General features: G+C 40.6%; 1 protein-coding gene across 1 annotated transcript in view; it reads left to right on the forward strand.

Moving 5' to 3' along the window:
- ANTXR2 (ANTXR cell adhesion molecule 2) overlaps nt 1-15905 on the forward strand; it is a 122574-nt gene that overhangs the window by 54725 nt on the left and 51944 nt on the right. The window contains exons 12-15 of the mRNA XM_082050326.1: nt 3080-3175; nt 9022-9063; nt 10111-10206; nt 15639-15806. Of these exons, the coding sequence (XP_081906452.1) occupies nt 3080-3175; nt 9022-9063; nt 10111-10206; nt 15639-15806 (402 nt within the window). The remainder of the gene's footprint in view (nt 1-3079; nt 3176-9021; nt 9064-10110; nt 10207-15638; nt 15807-15905) is intronic.

Raw genomic sequence — 15905 nt, forward strand, 5'->3', positions numbered from 1 at the left:
GGTGCAACTTGAGGCCATTTCCTCTTGTCCTATCACTTGCTACTTGGGAAAAGAGACCAACACCCTCCATGCTACAACCTCCTTTCAGGTAGCTGTAGACAGTGATAAGTCTCCCCTCAGCCTCCTTTTCTCCAGGCTAAACAGCCCCAGCTCCCTCAGCCGCTTCTCATCAGACGTGTGGTCCAGGCCCCTCACCAGCTTCGTCACCCTCTTCTGTACTCTCTCTAGTATTTCAATGTCCTTCTTATGATGAGGGACTCAAAACTGAACACAGGATTCAAGGTGGGGCCTCACCAGTGCCGAGTACAGCAGCACAATCACTTCCCTAGTCCTGCTGGCCACACTATTCCTGATGCAAGCCAGGATGCTGTTGGCCTTTTTGGCCACCTGGGCACACTGCTGGCTCATATTCAGCCAGCTGTCATCAACACCCTCAGATCCCTCTCTGCCAGGCAGCTTTCCAGCCACTCTTCCCTGAGCCTGTAGTGCTGCCTGAGGTGGTTATGACCAAAGTGCAAGACCTGGCACTTGGCCTTGTTAAAACTCATACAACTGGCCTCAGCTCAATGATCCAGGCGGTTCAGATCCCTCTCTATGGCCATCCTACCCTCCAGCAGATCAACATTCCCACCCAATTTTGTGTAATCTGCAAATTTACTAAGGATGCACTCAGTCCCCTCATCCACATCATTGATAAACAGATTATACAGAACTGGCCCAAAAACTGAGCCCTGGGAAACACCACTAGTGACCGTCTGGCAACTGGATTTGGCTCCGTTCATCACAACTCTTTGGGCCCAGCCCTCTAGCCAGTTCTTTATCCATTGCAGAGTACACCCATCCAGGCCATGAGCTGCAAGTTTCTCCAGGAGAATGACGTGGGATATGGTGTTAGTGTGACTGTAGTGCAGCTTTCCTGTCAGGCATAAAAGCATACAGAACAGTACCTTCTGCTCATCAGCATGTATTTTTCCAACAGTATTTTTTTTGTTTGTAGGCAATTAACCTAAAAGAGGAAAAAAATTTTCTTCTATTCTTTGTAAAACTAAACACTTGGGTAACTGTAGAAATCAACATCATCTCAGTTCAGCTTTTCAGTTTCAGGAAGAGAGCCTGTATGAATTGACAGCTAAAGAAACATGCTACCCAAATCATATTTCTCTGTTTAAGGGCCTCTGTCATTCAGAACCATTTCAATCTTATACCACAGCATGATGAACCAGCCCCTCAGTGTGATAACTTAAGGACAGTACAGTCACAGGAGGATGCTGGAGACTGCTTTTCTTGTTATCTTAAGTCATTCCAGTGAGAAAGCAGTGCATGTAAAGTCTGTCCCCACGCCCTCTTAAAAATGTCTAAGATTGCACTCATAAGTAGAAAACAAAGCACTGATGCAAAGCAGATCATACTAAATTGTGAGTAAGCCTGTCTTCCCTCTGCTGTATTCTTAAAGTGCTTTTCTGTGGTCAAAAGTTTTCACTAACAGGAAACAGAAGGAGTACAGATGTGCATTGACAGGAAAAACAGTAGTACTTCTGGTATTTTTTTTTTATTTTTGCCTTTCATACATGTTGCAGCAAAGACAGCTCTATACAAGGAAACTGCTGTTTCCATAGTAGCAGATGGGCAACTGCAAAAAATGGGTCACTCCTAGAATTGTTCCACTAATTCATATCAGCTGAGCGGCTGATGGCTAGTCGGTATGTAAGAGTTAAAAGTTCCAGCCTCCCCTAGCAAACACACATTGCTGCAGTGAAAACAAACAAACAAAAATGTTTCATCCAGGCACCAAGGCATGCATATTACCTGTCTCTTGTAAATGTGTATGCCTCGTTGCATCTACATATATGTTGAATAAAGTTGTTGCACCTTTCAGTTGTATTGGTATATCTCCAGTACAAATTTTGTCACTTTGACAGAATTGCACTATACTCCAGCCTCAGTGATTACCTGGATGTCCCCCCTTTCTCCACGGTTTAAGTCTGAATAACTTTTATTTTCATAAGGTCCCCATTGCATTTTTCTCAGTGTTGCTCTAAACCAGCAAAGCAGCACAGAATACCAACTGTAAGAATAAAAGCATCTACAGGATATGGGTTTGAGGTAGTGCGAGATGGGCTGCTCATTTCTTCATTAAAAGCAGTATTGCTGGAAACAGTAACAGTCATTTAGAATTTCTTAGAACAGTGGCTTCAGGTTCAAATAGCAATACTACAGGGATTTAGTGTGCTATAATCTGTGCAGTGAGAATGCCCCAGATGTATGGGCCATAAGCATGAACACCTGACTAGAAAATATGTATTGTTATTAAAGATTCCTTAAGATTCCACCCACCCACCAATCCATACTGACCTGTGTCCTCATGTGAGGAGAAGGACACCTCTCATCCACAGACTTGGGAGAAGACTTTCCCTGTCTAACAGCTCATTTCTTAGCAGTTAACGTAGCCTGTCTTTTCTTCAAGCTAGGCCTCATTCTTATCTTAAGGATATAAATTTAACAATCAACCCAGTAGCTTGAGCAGAAATAATCCTGGCTTGCACTGGGGCAAGTTGGGCCTGTTTCCCCTGACTGAATGACTTAATTTGAACATAGGTTTACAGGAAGGCAGAATAAAGTAGTTTTCAGAGTTCTCTCATTTCCAGTTGAATACGTCCATCAGTACTGCTGTTCAGTCCCTTAGAATATCTGAGACTTGCAGGCCCAAGAATACACAGGGGAAGGAGAAACATGAATAGCATTCTATCACCTCCTCCTCTTCTTAGTGTTGATACATCATTCATTGTGATACGCAGCTCCTGCTGAAGTGTCCTAGCTAACCTTCTGCATAACTCATCAAACTGAGGAGACTTAAAATGGAGGGAATCACTGAACTTGTGCCAAATATGGGTTTGGCTAAGATACCCTTTGGGATCCTCTGTGAGGAGTTTATCTGTTAGCAAGAACAGAATCTGACGAGTAGGAACAATTTGATTGGGATTTGTATCAGTCAGTAGGAGGCCGTTTTGGGGTGAGTGGGAAAATGAGGCAGCAATTATTTGCAATATCCACTGACATTATCTTTCTGCTTTCTTCGCAGTCTAGTGGAATAGCAGCACTTATTGCTGTTCTTGTGCTGTTATTGTTGGCAGCACTCGGTCTACTCTGGTGGTTCTGGCCCCTCTGCTGCAAAGTGGTGAGTAAGGACTATTAGAAAAAGTAACTGGATGTGTGGCTCAGGTTTATAACTCATACCAAGTTGAGAAACACAGATACTATAGGAAATAGGTTAAGTAACATGAGAGCTACATGTGACATAAGCCATCTGTTGAGGGATTTTTTCTTTGTTAGTAATGCTTAATAAATGGAAGAAGAGACCAGCTTCAACACCATGGACTGCACTCTTAGAAGTACTGGCTTTCAGAGACCTGCATACACATGAACCAGCATCAGCATGCTAGTGTGCTGCTCACTGGCTTTCTACTGAGTGAGCAGATGTGTTATATTTCTGTGAAATCTTTGATAAAAGCCTTTTTTCTATTATTTGAAAGTTGTTGGCCATAATGGTATGCAGATGTTATCCTGAAATCAAGGACCATTTCAAAAGTACTGTCGCGAAAACTGGAATCTGTAGTCCATTATAGGCTATCAAGTTGGAAATCCCTTATTGTCTAAATAATCCCTTACACACATTGGATCTCTTTTCATCTGGGTACACTCTTTATCCTTCTAGCAGCAGTCAGCAATGCTGTTTTACTAGCTCTCCTTCCATCTCCTCGTCTGTTGAGGTTTTTAAATTGCCTCCTGTTTTCTTATTTTAAAATAATTGGATAACATTGATTCATAGACTGCCTTAAGACTTCTTAGTTTCTACACTTTCTATCTATAGAAACAGGCTACAGCTAGGCATTTCACATAGATCTGTCATCTGAGGCAGAGTGAGGGGGAGATGGAGGACATGAAGGAAATATATTGCAACAGACTGGAAGAAAAGCAAACAATTTTTGTTTCAATACCTGGTTATTTTAAAAATAAGCATGTAAAATACAACTTAAATCCTTATGTGAAGTGAGGTAATATTTTTTTCAGTGGCTCCCGTCAGCTACTTACAGGTATCCACAGGATTCCAGGATTCTTAATAAGGAACTCCTGACTTTCTAATTAGTTGTTTCACTACTCTTTCACAGCTATTGAAGGGGATCACCATCATAATCAAAAGTTGCTATGCTGAAAACAGCTGCTTTTCTTTTGTCCTTTCCCTGACTTTTCAAATTGTGTTTTTGTTTTTGTTTGTTTGTTTGTTTGTTTTCAAAGACAAGCAGACTTATCTTTGAATTGACTGGTATCAGTAAACCTAATGTTTCTTTAGTTCGTCAGAGCTCTTAGAATGAATTACTTCACCAAAACTGTTTTTTGTCACTAGCTGAATATGACTGTCAGAACATAATCCATGCACCACTAATTTATGTTAGCCCAGAAACAGTCTTTTACAGTTGGAAGTGCAATCAACTGCATCATATTCACTTGCAAATGAAGTTTTAATTGTTTGCCAAGTGGATTTGTTTTTCAGCATCAGGTTTACACATGTACAACCCAATGAAAAAAATTAAAATACTCTTCACATTGGTCAGTGTTCAGAAGTCAGTGCTTGTCGGTGGTCATTTTCCATGGAATAGTAAAGTTCATCTACTATGCCTTTTCCTTTCATTACAGTAAAGAGTTATTGCAGTATCTCAGTCCCTTGAAAGCAGGAATTATCTTTCTAGTGTTGACTCTATAATGACAAGTAAGATGCTTTCTGGATTTCTTTAATGTCAATGTCCTACATTAAAAACAAGTCAAATATACAGATCTATAATATTAATTTCCAGACCTTTTGGTAGCTATGCCAGTATAACATAGTAAAACCTTAGCTGCACCACCCTATGCCTAGGTGAAAGGAGTTCAGTTTACCTTACAGGAGCACATCAGTGCATCATGCAGAGCTGTGGAGGGATACCTAAGCTAGCACCCAATTAAACTAAAATAGATACCCTTTTTAATGAATTGCAGAGCAAAGATACTAGCTTGGGTGCTGAAGACGCTCTGTGGCATTAAGGCAGGGTTCTGTCTGGGCTAACCTCCTATGTCGAGCTACATCTCCACAGAGAGCTGTGCTGAGCCCTGAGAAAATATCCCTCCATTCCGATTCACCTTGTGCTTAAGTCTCTTCCTCCCTGATGTTTACTTTAAGGGACAGTAACTTACCCTGAGCATCTTTTCTGGATATAGTGCATAGTACATGAGTAATTGGCTATTTCTAGGGAAGTTTTGAGCTGTAGATTACAGTTTTGAGCTGTAGATTACTGTTTTGAGCTGTTATTACTAAGAAGCAGCCTGATTTCTTATGGGAACAATAAAACTACAGCACTTCAAATGTTAGTGCCCTCTGTTGTTTCCTCCCACCTCTCACAGATATTGTTTGTTTCTTTAAAAAGAAAGGCTAATTTTAGGACTCATCGCCACAACAATACTGAGTTCCAAACCCACGTACTTTTGTACTGAACCAGTTACCAAATACTGATTTCCTTTCTTTTTGTTTTGACGTCTTTTTCCTCAGATCATTATATTGTGCCTCCATTCTATTCCTTCTGTCTTGCATCTGAGGTTCTCACAGTATGTCTTATTGCTGCTTCTGGTTAAGTACTTGTGTGCTTTGGTGTCAGAGTCCTTGACAAGACAGGCAGCGTATCAGGGCCGGGCAGGACCACCTCTTCCTCTGAGTCCACTTCCCTGGTAGAATGGAGCATCTGGTTTCATGGGGCAAAGAACCAGGAGCAAGGAAGAAAGCAGCAGCCCTCACACCTTGTAAGCAGTCCATGCTTCAGAATTTGATGAAAGACAGAGAGGCAAAAGGTGGTGTGGGCAGAACAGAATGAGTGCTCACAGCCACATGAGCCTGTAATCCCTGTCACCTATGGGCAGAGTGATGAGCTTCATGTGGTTTGGGAACTCTGCTTCATCCTTGCTAGGACTCAGTCTTGACAATGTACTTTGCTATGAGGTCCATGTACCCTTACAGGCTGGGATTGGGGACTCCTTTTTCTTCTTTCCCTCCCCCCTACTCCCCGCTTTTTTTTTTTTTTTAAAAAAAAAGAAAAGCAGTTTACTGTTGACAGTTCTTTCACTCTTTCCTCAATATCAGAACATATGATCGCATCAAGCTGGCTTCAGGCTCTGGTGCTGACATTTCCTAATGCCCACATCATGTGAACATTTGAAAAGTGTTAATGAGCAGATCAAAGGGACTGTTGCCTGAAGCAACTAACTTTTTTTTTTTTTAAGAAATCGGCTCTCCTTCAAACTCAAGTCTCTATTCTTTGCAACTAAATAGATGAGATGCAGCCTTGCCTGGTGCTAATGATAATAAACCAAAACAAAATAAATTTAGGAAGTAATCCATCTCTACATAAGGCTAATAAGACAGCAGCATTATTAAAAGTCTTCTGTATTTAAACAATCTGAATCAAATTCAGAAAAAGTAAATTTGCAATATTGTGATCTTCAGTATGTGCAGTTTCATGCTACATTTGCATTGTTTTTTGCCAAAACTGCATGGGGTCCTTGATTTTCTCTGTTTTAAAAATGGCTTTCTAGTGATTTCACTTGAAATACCACACCAGACTGAAAATAATCTTTGTGTGCCTGCACATGAGAGTGTGTGTGTGAGGACCCTGTGGAAACATAAGGATGCAGGCATTTACATTCCACTTCTGTCAGCAGGGGTGAGTATCTGCTACTCAAAGCAGATTATTTTCTCACACCACTGTCACATTTAAAAGAAGTTTCATTTTCTGAAGCTATTAGAAATAGCAGCTAATTAATGTATTGGTTAGCTTCAAATCAAGTTTACCCTGTAACTTCAGGGAGTTTAGCAGCTGGCATAGGATTAGATCCTTTGCTCAGGGAGTCAAACAAAAACTGTCATTGATGCGTGACTTTTGAAGCACAATAGGGTCAACAAGTAGGGTTTTTCTCCATTCCCTGAGGTAGAAATTTTGATTCTGTAAATATCAATAAGTGTAAGGGCCCAAGTGAACTCTAGCATGCATCACAAGTAAGTGTACTACACACAATTGTCTTTGCCTGGGAGAGACTGCAAGACTTAAGAATTGTAGAACTATAGAAAGCGGAGTGATAATACTGTTTAATATATATTCATATAAATCCGAAACATAGCTAGGCCTTTCTCCTCTGTGCAGCTTCTAGTCTTGGCAACAAAATACATTTTTTTGAGATAATCATTAGAGATAGGCAAAAGGGAAATAAGAATGAGAATTAAGTAAGATAAGGTGACCCTCAGTATATTGAAAGTACTGTTTTACTGTTTCTAGTCTTTTAGTTGCTTTCAGAGAGAATGAAGTACCTTAATGCTCTGGAAAATCTTGCTCTGCGCCCAAGTATCTCTCAGAATCTGTCCCATGATCCTTCTATGGTGTTGTTTCTGTAAAGTTAGGGCAGTAAGTCCAGTCTGGCTCTCAGGAATGTTTCACTAATTAAATAATTGATTTCTGTTGTCTTCTGAAAATTCCTTAGAGGTGGGAAGAAAAAATATTCAGAAACATGTAAAGAAAAGTAATTTTGGGCATGTTTCTGCAACATCATAGCGGCAAAGTAGTGTCTGGATAAAAAACATAGTTGATTTTCCAATCCACTCAAAGTACCCTAAGTATCTTAAAACTGAACTGCTGGGGAAAAATGTTTCCAAGGGTGCAGTAACTTATTTCTCTGATTTGATATAATTGCTGTATCCAGTGATAAAAGTCCATAGCTTGTTTACACAGTAACTCATAACTATCTTGGTGGCAATGTGACTTGAAGTATGAATCAAGAAGGAAAATTCTTGATTATTAATAAAAAAATAATGTTTCTTTTATATATGATGCTATACATCTGTGCAGTAACACATTATATATAGGCAGTGGTAGAGTAAATGGAAGTACTATAATTAATAGCACATGGCGAATAAAATAATACATACTTCAATTAAAGTACTTAATCTGTATTTGGAGATATAGGTGTTTGCCATTATGGACAATTTTGGTTATGTTTGTATACTACTAAGGCATAGCAGAAACAGACTCCTTTATATTAATGGGGTATTTTTTAGGCATTTCTATACAATATTCAAGCATAAAAAATGACTTGATATCACAGAAGTACTTCGTTTTAGCTTACAAACCTGTTTTTCTTGTGGAAGAACACCTGTGCATTCAGTTTTCTTTTCAATCACTGAAGAGGCTTACTGCCTTCCTCTTCCTCTCCCTGTACTGTTCAGTGGACTCTTGTCAGTAGCAGGGAACTCCCTGAGATTTACAAAATGTATGTGAGAAAAAAAAGAGGAAGAAACTGTAGGTAGAGGTTTAAATATAGGTGTCAGTGAATTATCCCAAGAGTGGGCCTTATTTGGAAACAGTTTAAGAAGCCTTGTGAATTTAACTCTCACTTGCAGGCACTCCACACTCAACAATCAAAAAGCTCTGTACTTAAATTATGAGATCTGATATGCGAGATCTGCGGAAATGATCTGCACATCTATAGGTGAAGCCTGAGCTACCAGAAGGCACTTCACACTTTTCATTGGGTTAGAAATTATCTAGCAGCATGGGACAAGGAAGCAGGCATCTTAGCCCATGATTATACAAGACCTCACATAAACCTTGGGATGCTTTTCCTTCCAGGCTTGCTAATTAACGCTATAGGATTTCATCACTGGCTATTACTCAGAATGACTAAGTCTTATCCGGTCAGGAAGCAAAGTGGCAGACATGTCTCCCCAAAGAGTGTCTGCCAGTCAATTGATGTTATTTTCTATCAGACGGATGGTGTTAATTTCCAGAAGGCCTCGATAATCGATACCCAAGGGACTCAGCAGCAGTGGTTGCCAATTTGCAACCAGATGTGGGCAGGCCAGATAGAAACAGTTCACTTTTAAAATTTTCTGTTGGCTTTTGGATGCTGCCAGTGCAATTCCTTATGCTTTTATTTGTTTGGCTTTTTCAGGTCATCAAAGATCCACCTCCACCTCCGCCACCTCCAAAAGAGGTAGGGTATGATGGTGCTCTGCTCATTGCATTCGTTACACAATACCGCTCCTCTGTGCTTTCCTGTGTTCTGTGAATCTGTCTCTGTCCAAGCTGCTGAAGAAGAAAGAACTGCCCTGTGGGAAGCCTTAAGCTGAGAGTGGGATGGACAAAGTCCAAATCTCTGTTCTGTCTCAGTGATCTCAGTGTGGCATGAATTAAGCCACTTAAGCCCAAATTCACAGAAATATTTAGGGGCTTTATCTCAAGATAGCCGAACATTATTTTTTGCATTCTGCAGTAAAACCAGAAAGACTGAATAGTTTTTGTGTAACAGTCTAAAGATTCATGTACAACTTAAACAGCATTTTGCCTCATCTTTCGCATTCCAGACACTAAAAAACCCTTATAAGGAAATTTTTCTCCCTCATGGGCAATAATGCACTAGAGGGTCTTCTGGTGTCTTCAGTATTTTTGCCCCTTGGTCTTGATTTAGCCAAGTATTCAAGTGTGCTCTGACAGTTAAGTCCATGGTAATGTGCACTTCATTGAGCTGAGACAGCCAAGAGTGATTTTGACAAAGGTTGGCTCAGGAAGTAGTGATCAGCTGTGTAACTTTTATCTGCAGATCTGCTGAACAGCGCCAGCTGAATGCAAATGAGTAGGGCTGATGATCTGGCTCTTTGAAGGCATTCTACATTCTGTAGGAGAAGCCACTGCAAATTCTTTTCTTTGTGTACATTTTGCATATTTTTATTAGTGGAAAGGAAAAGGATGAAAAAAAGGAATGATGGTCAGTGGAACACACAGTTGGATTCCCCATTTGGACTTCCCTAATGGTCACCAAAAATGCTTTTCCTGTGCAAAACAATAAAAATATTTCCGAACATGACCAGATTTTGTTTGGAAATTGGTAAAAACTTGGGGAACTGGAATATCTGATCTCTCACACTTAACATGGGAAAACTTAGCCTCTGTGAACTCTAGTGAAATATACTAAAAAGACACATAGTTGAGTGAAGAAAAAAGTATATTTTTAAACTAAATGTTTTTTTTAATTTAATAACAGGAAGAAGAACAAGACCCCTTGCCAACCAAGAAATGGCCTACAGTGGATGCTTCCTACTATGGTGGACGAGGAGTTGGAGGAATTAAACGGATGGAGGTTTGTACAATATGGAGATGCAAGTTCACTAAACTGCAAGCTCTCTCAGGCTGCAAATGGTGAAAACAAATACTTTTAAAGCTTAATGAAAATACAAGGGCGTAATGTGTGCTTCCTTCCCAGTGACATAAGCCTTATATAATTTTTTACCATATCGAATAATTTTGACCTTGCGTATGAAAGAACAGCTTTCAGTAGTGCCATTTGACTGGAACTTTAAATAGCTGCCTGAAGACATGCTCTTTCCATCAAGCTAACGAGAAAGAGAGAGAGCCTTTTCTGAATGTTTTGGAAGAAATTACAGTGAAACATAAGTCCTCCAACTGTGGGCCAGCCAAATGCACTGACAATGGTGACTCTAAGGAGAGGCTTGATCCCAAAGGAACTCATAGCAACAACAGTGCCTGTCTTTGAAGAGACATTATAGCATCACGTTAATGAAAACAGAATGAAAAATGTCCTTACATCAGATTTTATAGTCAAGTCAGCCTTTATGGAATTTGCAAAGTAGTTTTCTGCAATTTTTAACTTCCATCTAGGAAACAGTGTCTGTCTGAAATACCCACCTAGGCCATACTGATCTGTCTTGAAACTTGAAATGTACTGGCCTAAGAATCAGCTTTGCTTGAGTTCTTTTTCAATGTAGCAGAAGAATATGCACATTTAAAGCTGTGTTGGTTGTACGTGTTTCATTCAGCAGTTCAGAGTTGCTAATTGGGAAGAGTTTCAGATTTTAGAAAAAGAAACCATTGTCTCTGCTTTTCAGAGACAATACTTTCCAACATAAAGAATTACAACGCTGGATTTCTAACAGGACCCATGATGAGCTTCCAGGAGGAGTTCCAGGAGGGGTTCCAGGGTTTAAATCATTACAGTTTGTAAATGGGATCTTGCCCAATGAAACACAAACCTGATAGATACCTCATGAACACAAGTAATATCAGTACCATAAAGAAATGCAGATTTATCACATAGCAAAAATACAGTATTTCCTCTTCAAAGAAGAGAGAAGGCGGCAATGATTAGGTTAGAAAACTTTTTTCACCTGTGCTAGGAATTTTGTGCAGGACTTAGGGCTAAAGATACAAACGAAATGAAATTGCTGACAACACAAACATGGGCTTTGAAAAGCACCTCATTTTGTGGAGCTCTGTCACGAAATATTACACGGAGGCACCCCGAGGTTAATATAAGGGACAACAGAGTCCAAAACAACTTTTATTAAACCAGTGAGAAACAGGGTTTTAGCACTTCACAAGTGACTTAAATACAGGTTCGGATATCAGTTGAGGAAATAATTTGAAGGGGCAGCAACTAATACAACAGGCGGTCCACAGTGTGCATGCACGTGGCTGCACCAAAACAATGCCGGAGCCGGCCCTGGGTCCCGGAGAAGCACACACTTGCCAAACACGGTGCAGGATTATTTTTTTAAAAGAGATACACGCACTCGTAGTGAGTACGGGAAGTGTACACTCGCAATTGTGCGAGGAAATAATTTAAAGTACCCGTGCAAATGTGCACGGAAAATACATGTGCAAATGTGCACGAAAAGTATAAATATACTCGCAATCCTGTGAGAAGTTTTACTTACACACGTGGCGGCAAGGCAAGCGGAGTCTCCATCCCGGGGAGCGGAGGGGGCCCGTGGCTCCCGGCGGCAGTGGCTAAGCTCATGCTCCGAGGGACCCGCGACAATGGGCGGAGTCACCGGCGAGAATCCCTTTTTTTATCTGATCAGACCTGACTGGAGGCAATCTAGAAGCTTCTCTGCACCCCCCACACTGACTGTGGGTGCCCCTGAAGCCTTCCAAACATCCCCCACACTGCCTGTGGGTGCCCAGCGGCTCGCACTCCCTTCTCCTAATGGGCCTGGCTAGTGTGCTCTGGGCCACACAAAAGAAGCTGTTAGCCTCAAGTAGCAGAGAAAGAGGGAGATGTGCCTACTCCTTCCAAACTGGGGGAGAGAGGGGGGTTGCATTCTGCCACAAGCTCTGTCTCTGTCCTTCTCTGTGACTTGAGAGTACTCACAAATTTCAGGTTTGGGTGCCCCATCATAAATGCTTCAGCATTTGAATATGAAGCTTTACCTCTGTCCTGTAATAGTGAGGCTGATGGAAATGCTGGTTTAACAGCCCATTCCCAACTGTTTGGACAGAGCAGTATTGGACCTCATAGCTTTCACTGGCTCAAGAAAGCACGTTGCTTATCTGGTGAATCAGGGCAGAGCAAGTGTGGAAATGAGAGAAGAAACACAAATTGTCTAAGATGATGCAGGTGAGCAGGTCAAAGGGAGGTTATTCCCTACCTGACAGTTAAATGTGGTTTCTGTGCTATGGCCAGCCAAAATCTTGCTGGATTTGTCATGACATTTCTTCACTGTTTTTAGTTCATGTGGTCATGCAGTTGTTTATTTTCCTTTGCTTCTCTCTGCTCTACTTTTCTGCTGGTTTTCTGGCAACTTGATTCTTCTGACAACTTCCTTGCGTAGAAAAAAGGAGAAAATGAACCAGTAAACTTCCAGTTACCACTCCTGCTCTATTTCTCTTTGCTTACTATATTCCCTTTCAGAACAGTTACATTCACTCCTGCCTTCTCCACTAGTTTTACCCTTCTATGACAGTCCATAATAATTTAGGCAGTGTCACTTACTCTTCCTACATCTAACTTTTGGCATTGCTTTGAAGTTTTATGATGTCATTTCTATACCCCACCCATTGCAGGCAGTAAGTTTTTATGTCAAAGCTGTGTTGTCAGACTCCACAAATTCTGGTTTCTTCTGGGTGAAGCTACTTTAGTCTGAAGGAGAAGGTCATTTTGTCAGTAAGGAATCCACCATCTATCTCTAAATGGTTTTAACAGTGTTTAAAATACATTTTAACAACCTCATAAAAAACACCATAAAAGTACCATTGATCACAGTGAAAGATACAGATGCATTTTAATGACTCAGCAGGGTCTCGTTGGACATGAAAGCCCATTCTAATATTACGGAGAGAAGATTCCCCAGTGAGAAAAAGAAATTACTAAGCAAGCCAAACGGTAAAGTTCAAAAAAACAGAAAAGTTCAAAACAATCCCCCTCCTAAGAAATGATGGTCTGTATTTTACCAAGGTGAGTTATAGTATTACAGACCAAATTAAGCTCTGTCCTATTTCACTGCTGTTGTTCTCTACATTGAGTGGTAAAAACACTTGGTGGTGGTGATAAAATGACAAGATTTTCCTCCAAGGTATTTAATTTTTCAGAATGGGGCTAGACACTGTCTTGCCTCTCTTTTCCTCATATGCCGTATCAGCACATTCTGCATATGGCACTGATGAGGATCAAGAAGTCAGGCTGCTTCCTTCTCTCATCCCCCGGCATAGTTATCCCGGCACACTACTGTGTCCCCAGCAATACCTGGAGCAGTCTTCTCCCTCCCTCCGGGTAGGAGAAGGAAGACTGGGGAATGTCTTTTTCCTGGTGAGCAAAACAACGTTGTGCCCCTTTGCAGTGGGAGAGTTGTTGCATCCCAGTGTTTTTCTGCATACTTTTCAAGTGCTTGAATTGGCAGGTAGCAAGATAAAACTGACATTTACCTACCAAGCAGCGTGCAGCAATGCTCTTAATTCTTTCCCCCAGGTGGAAGGTCAGTCTTCTCTGATTTTTCTTAGTTTGATTCTTCTGTTTTCATGCCTGACATCTCCAGTCAGGAGGTCCCTGAAAAAAGCAAGTGGAGTCCTTCAGTAATGATTAGCTGTTTTCCAGTAACAGTTTCATGACTTATCAGCGCACCACATTTATCCAAGATGTAATGTCAGAACTTAACCTGCTGGCTTTAGGTGTATCATGTCCTTCTTACAGACTAGATTGTAGCAGATTGCATGATTTAGAAGGCTTGCACTGCAAATAATCCAGGCCAGTTTTACTAAGAATTTTCAAACTTCATCCATAGCTTCTAGATGTTCTTTTGGATGATACAGTAACAGTCTTGTCTAGGTTTGTTTCTTTGTACAATACAGCAAACATCCTTGCTCTAATTGCTGCACAGTGTTTCCAATTACAAGATGAAATAAGATTATTGTAGCAAGACAAATGATCTCTCTTGGAGGGAAGGTGTTCTTCTGTATTTCCTCTTTACAGCATAGTAAATACGACCTTTCATGGAAGTGGAAATATGTGTTTGTCTCACCAACAGCAATAATCCAGGTTTCCTTTCTCCTTGACCCCATTGTATGTATTTTATATACTGTGGCAGTGATAAAGTATACATTGTTACATGTTTTGCATTTAGTTATTATGCAGGTTAGACTGCTTCATCTGTGTTTTCTCCAGTATATATATCTTCTGGCAGAACTACTTGAAAACCTGAGCAGTTTCAAGGAGCTTCTGCTAAAACTTGCTCAAGTATTGCTTTCTATCTAAGCTGGGGTTCTCAACAACATGCTGTGTTAGGAAATCTAGGGTGTCAAAAATCTAGCCTTTCATCAGGGCCAGATCAAGGTCTGCTTCTAGGATAAAACAGAACTGGAAATTATATTTTTGCATCATTAAGAAAAGAAGATTTTTCAGATTTCCTGTCTTTTTTACAGCCCATGTGATGCATGGTAGAAGTTTCTTTCAGTATTTCTCTTGACTTCTTGCTACTGAGACACTCATATTTACAATTGTATTTAACTGTTGTGGTTTAACCCTGCCTCGAAACTAAGCCTCACACAGCCACTTGCTTATCCCACGCCCACCATGGGATGGGGGAGAGAACTGGAAGGGTAAAAGTGAGAAAACTTGTGGGTTGAGATAAAGGCAGTTTAATAATTAAAAAGAAATAATAATAATAAGAAGAATAATGATTTGTAAGGAAAGAGGAAAAAATAACCACGAGAGAGAAAAGAAAAATAAAACCCAAGTGATGCAAATGAAAACAATTACTTACCACCACCCACCCGATGCCCACCCAGTCCCTGAGGAATGGCCCCCTGTCAACTTCCCCCCTAGTTTTATATGCTGAGCATGACATCATATGGTGTGGAATATCCCTTTGGGCAGTTGTGCTCAGCTGTTCTGAGCATGTGCCCTACCAGCTTCATGTGCACCCCCAGTCTACTCACAGGTGGGGTGGTGTGAGGAGCAGAAAAGGCCTTGACTGTGTAAGCACTGCTTGACAGCAACTAAACATCCCTGTGTTAGCAGTGTTTTCAGCACAAATCTGAACCAAGGCCCCATGCAAACTATTATGATGAAAATTAACTCTATCCCAGCCAAAAACATCATATTAACTAAAAATACTTGTCATCACAAATGAAGAGTGAACATTTTCCTCAGTATCTCCCCCTCTTGTTAATTTAGAACTTCTTCCAAATTTAAAGTTTTTCAGCTTTGTCTGTTATTTGCATCAGTTTCCTTGTCCTTTTCCTACAGCACATTTACATATGAACTCTGGCTTTACTTAGGTTCGCTGGGGTGATAAAGGATCCACCGAAGAAGGAGCTAGATTAGAAAAAGCAAAAAATGCTGTGGTGAAACTTCCAGAAGAACCAGAAGAACCTTTTCATCCTAAACCACCTAAACCAAAGCCTACCTCACCAGCCATTCAGGAGAAGTGGTATACACCAATTAAGGTAATGTTTTTAGTCTTCAGTACAATATAATTTTGTACTAAAGGCTGACTGGCATTTGTCTGCCTTACCAGTCTTATGCATGCTGAACTGTACATTATT

This window comes from Streptopelia decaocto (genome assembly GCF_964273445.1).
Source record: "Streptopelia decaocto genome assembly, chromosome: 4".
Taxonomy (NCBI): Eukaryota; Metazoa; Chordata; class Aves; order Columbiformes; family Columbidae; genus Streptopelia; species Streptopelia decaocto.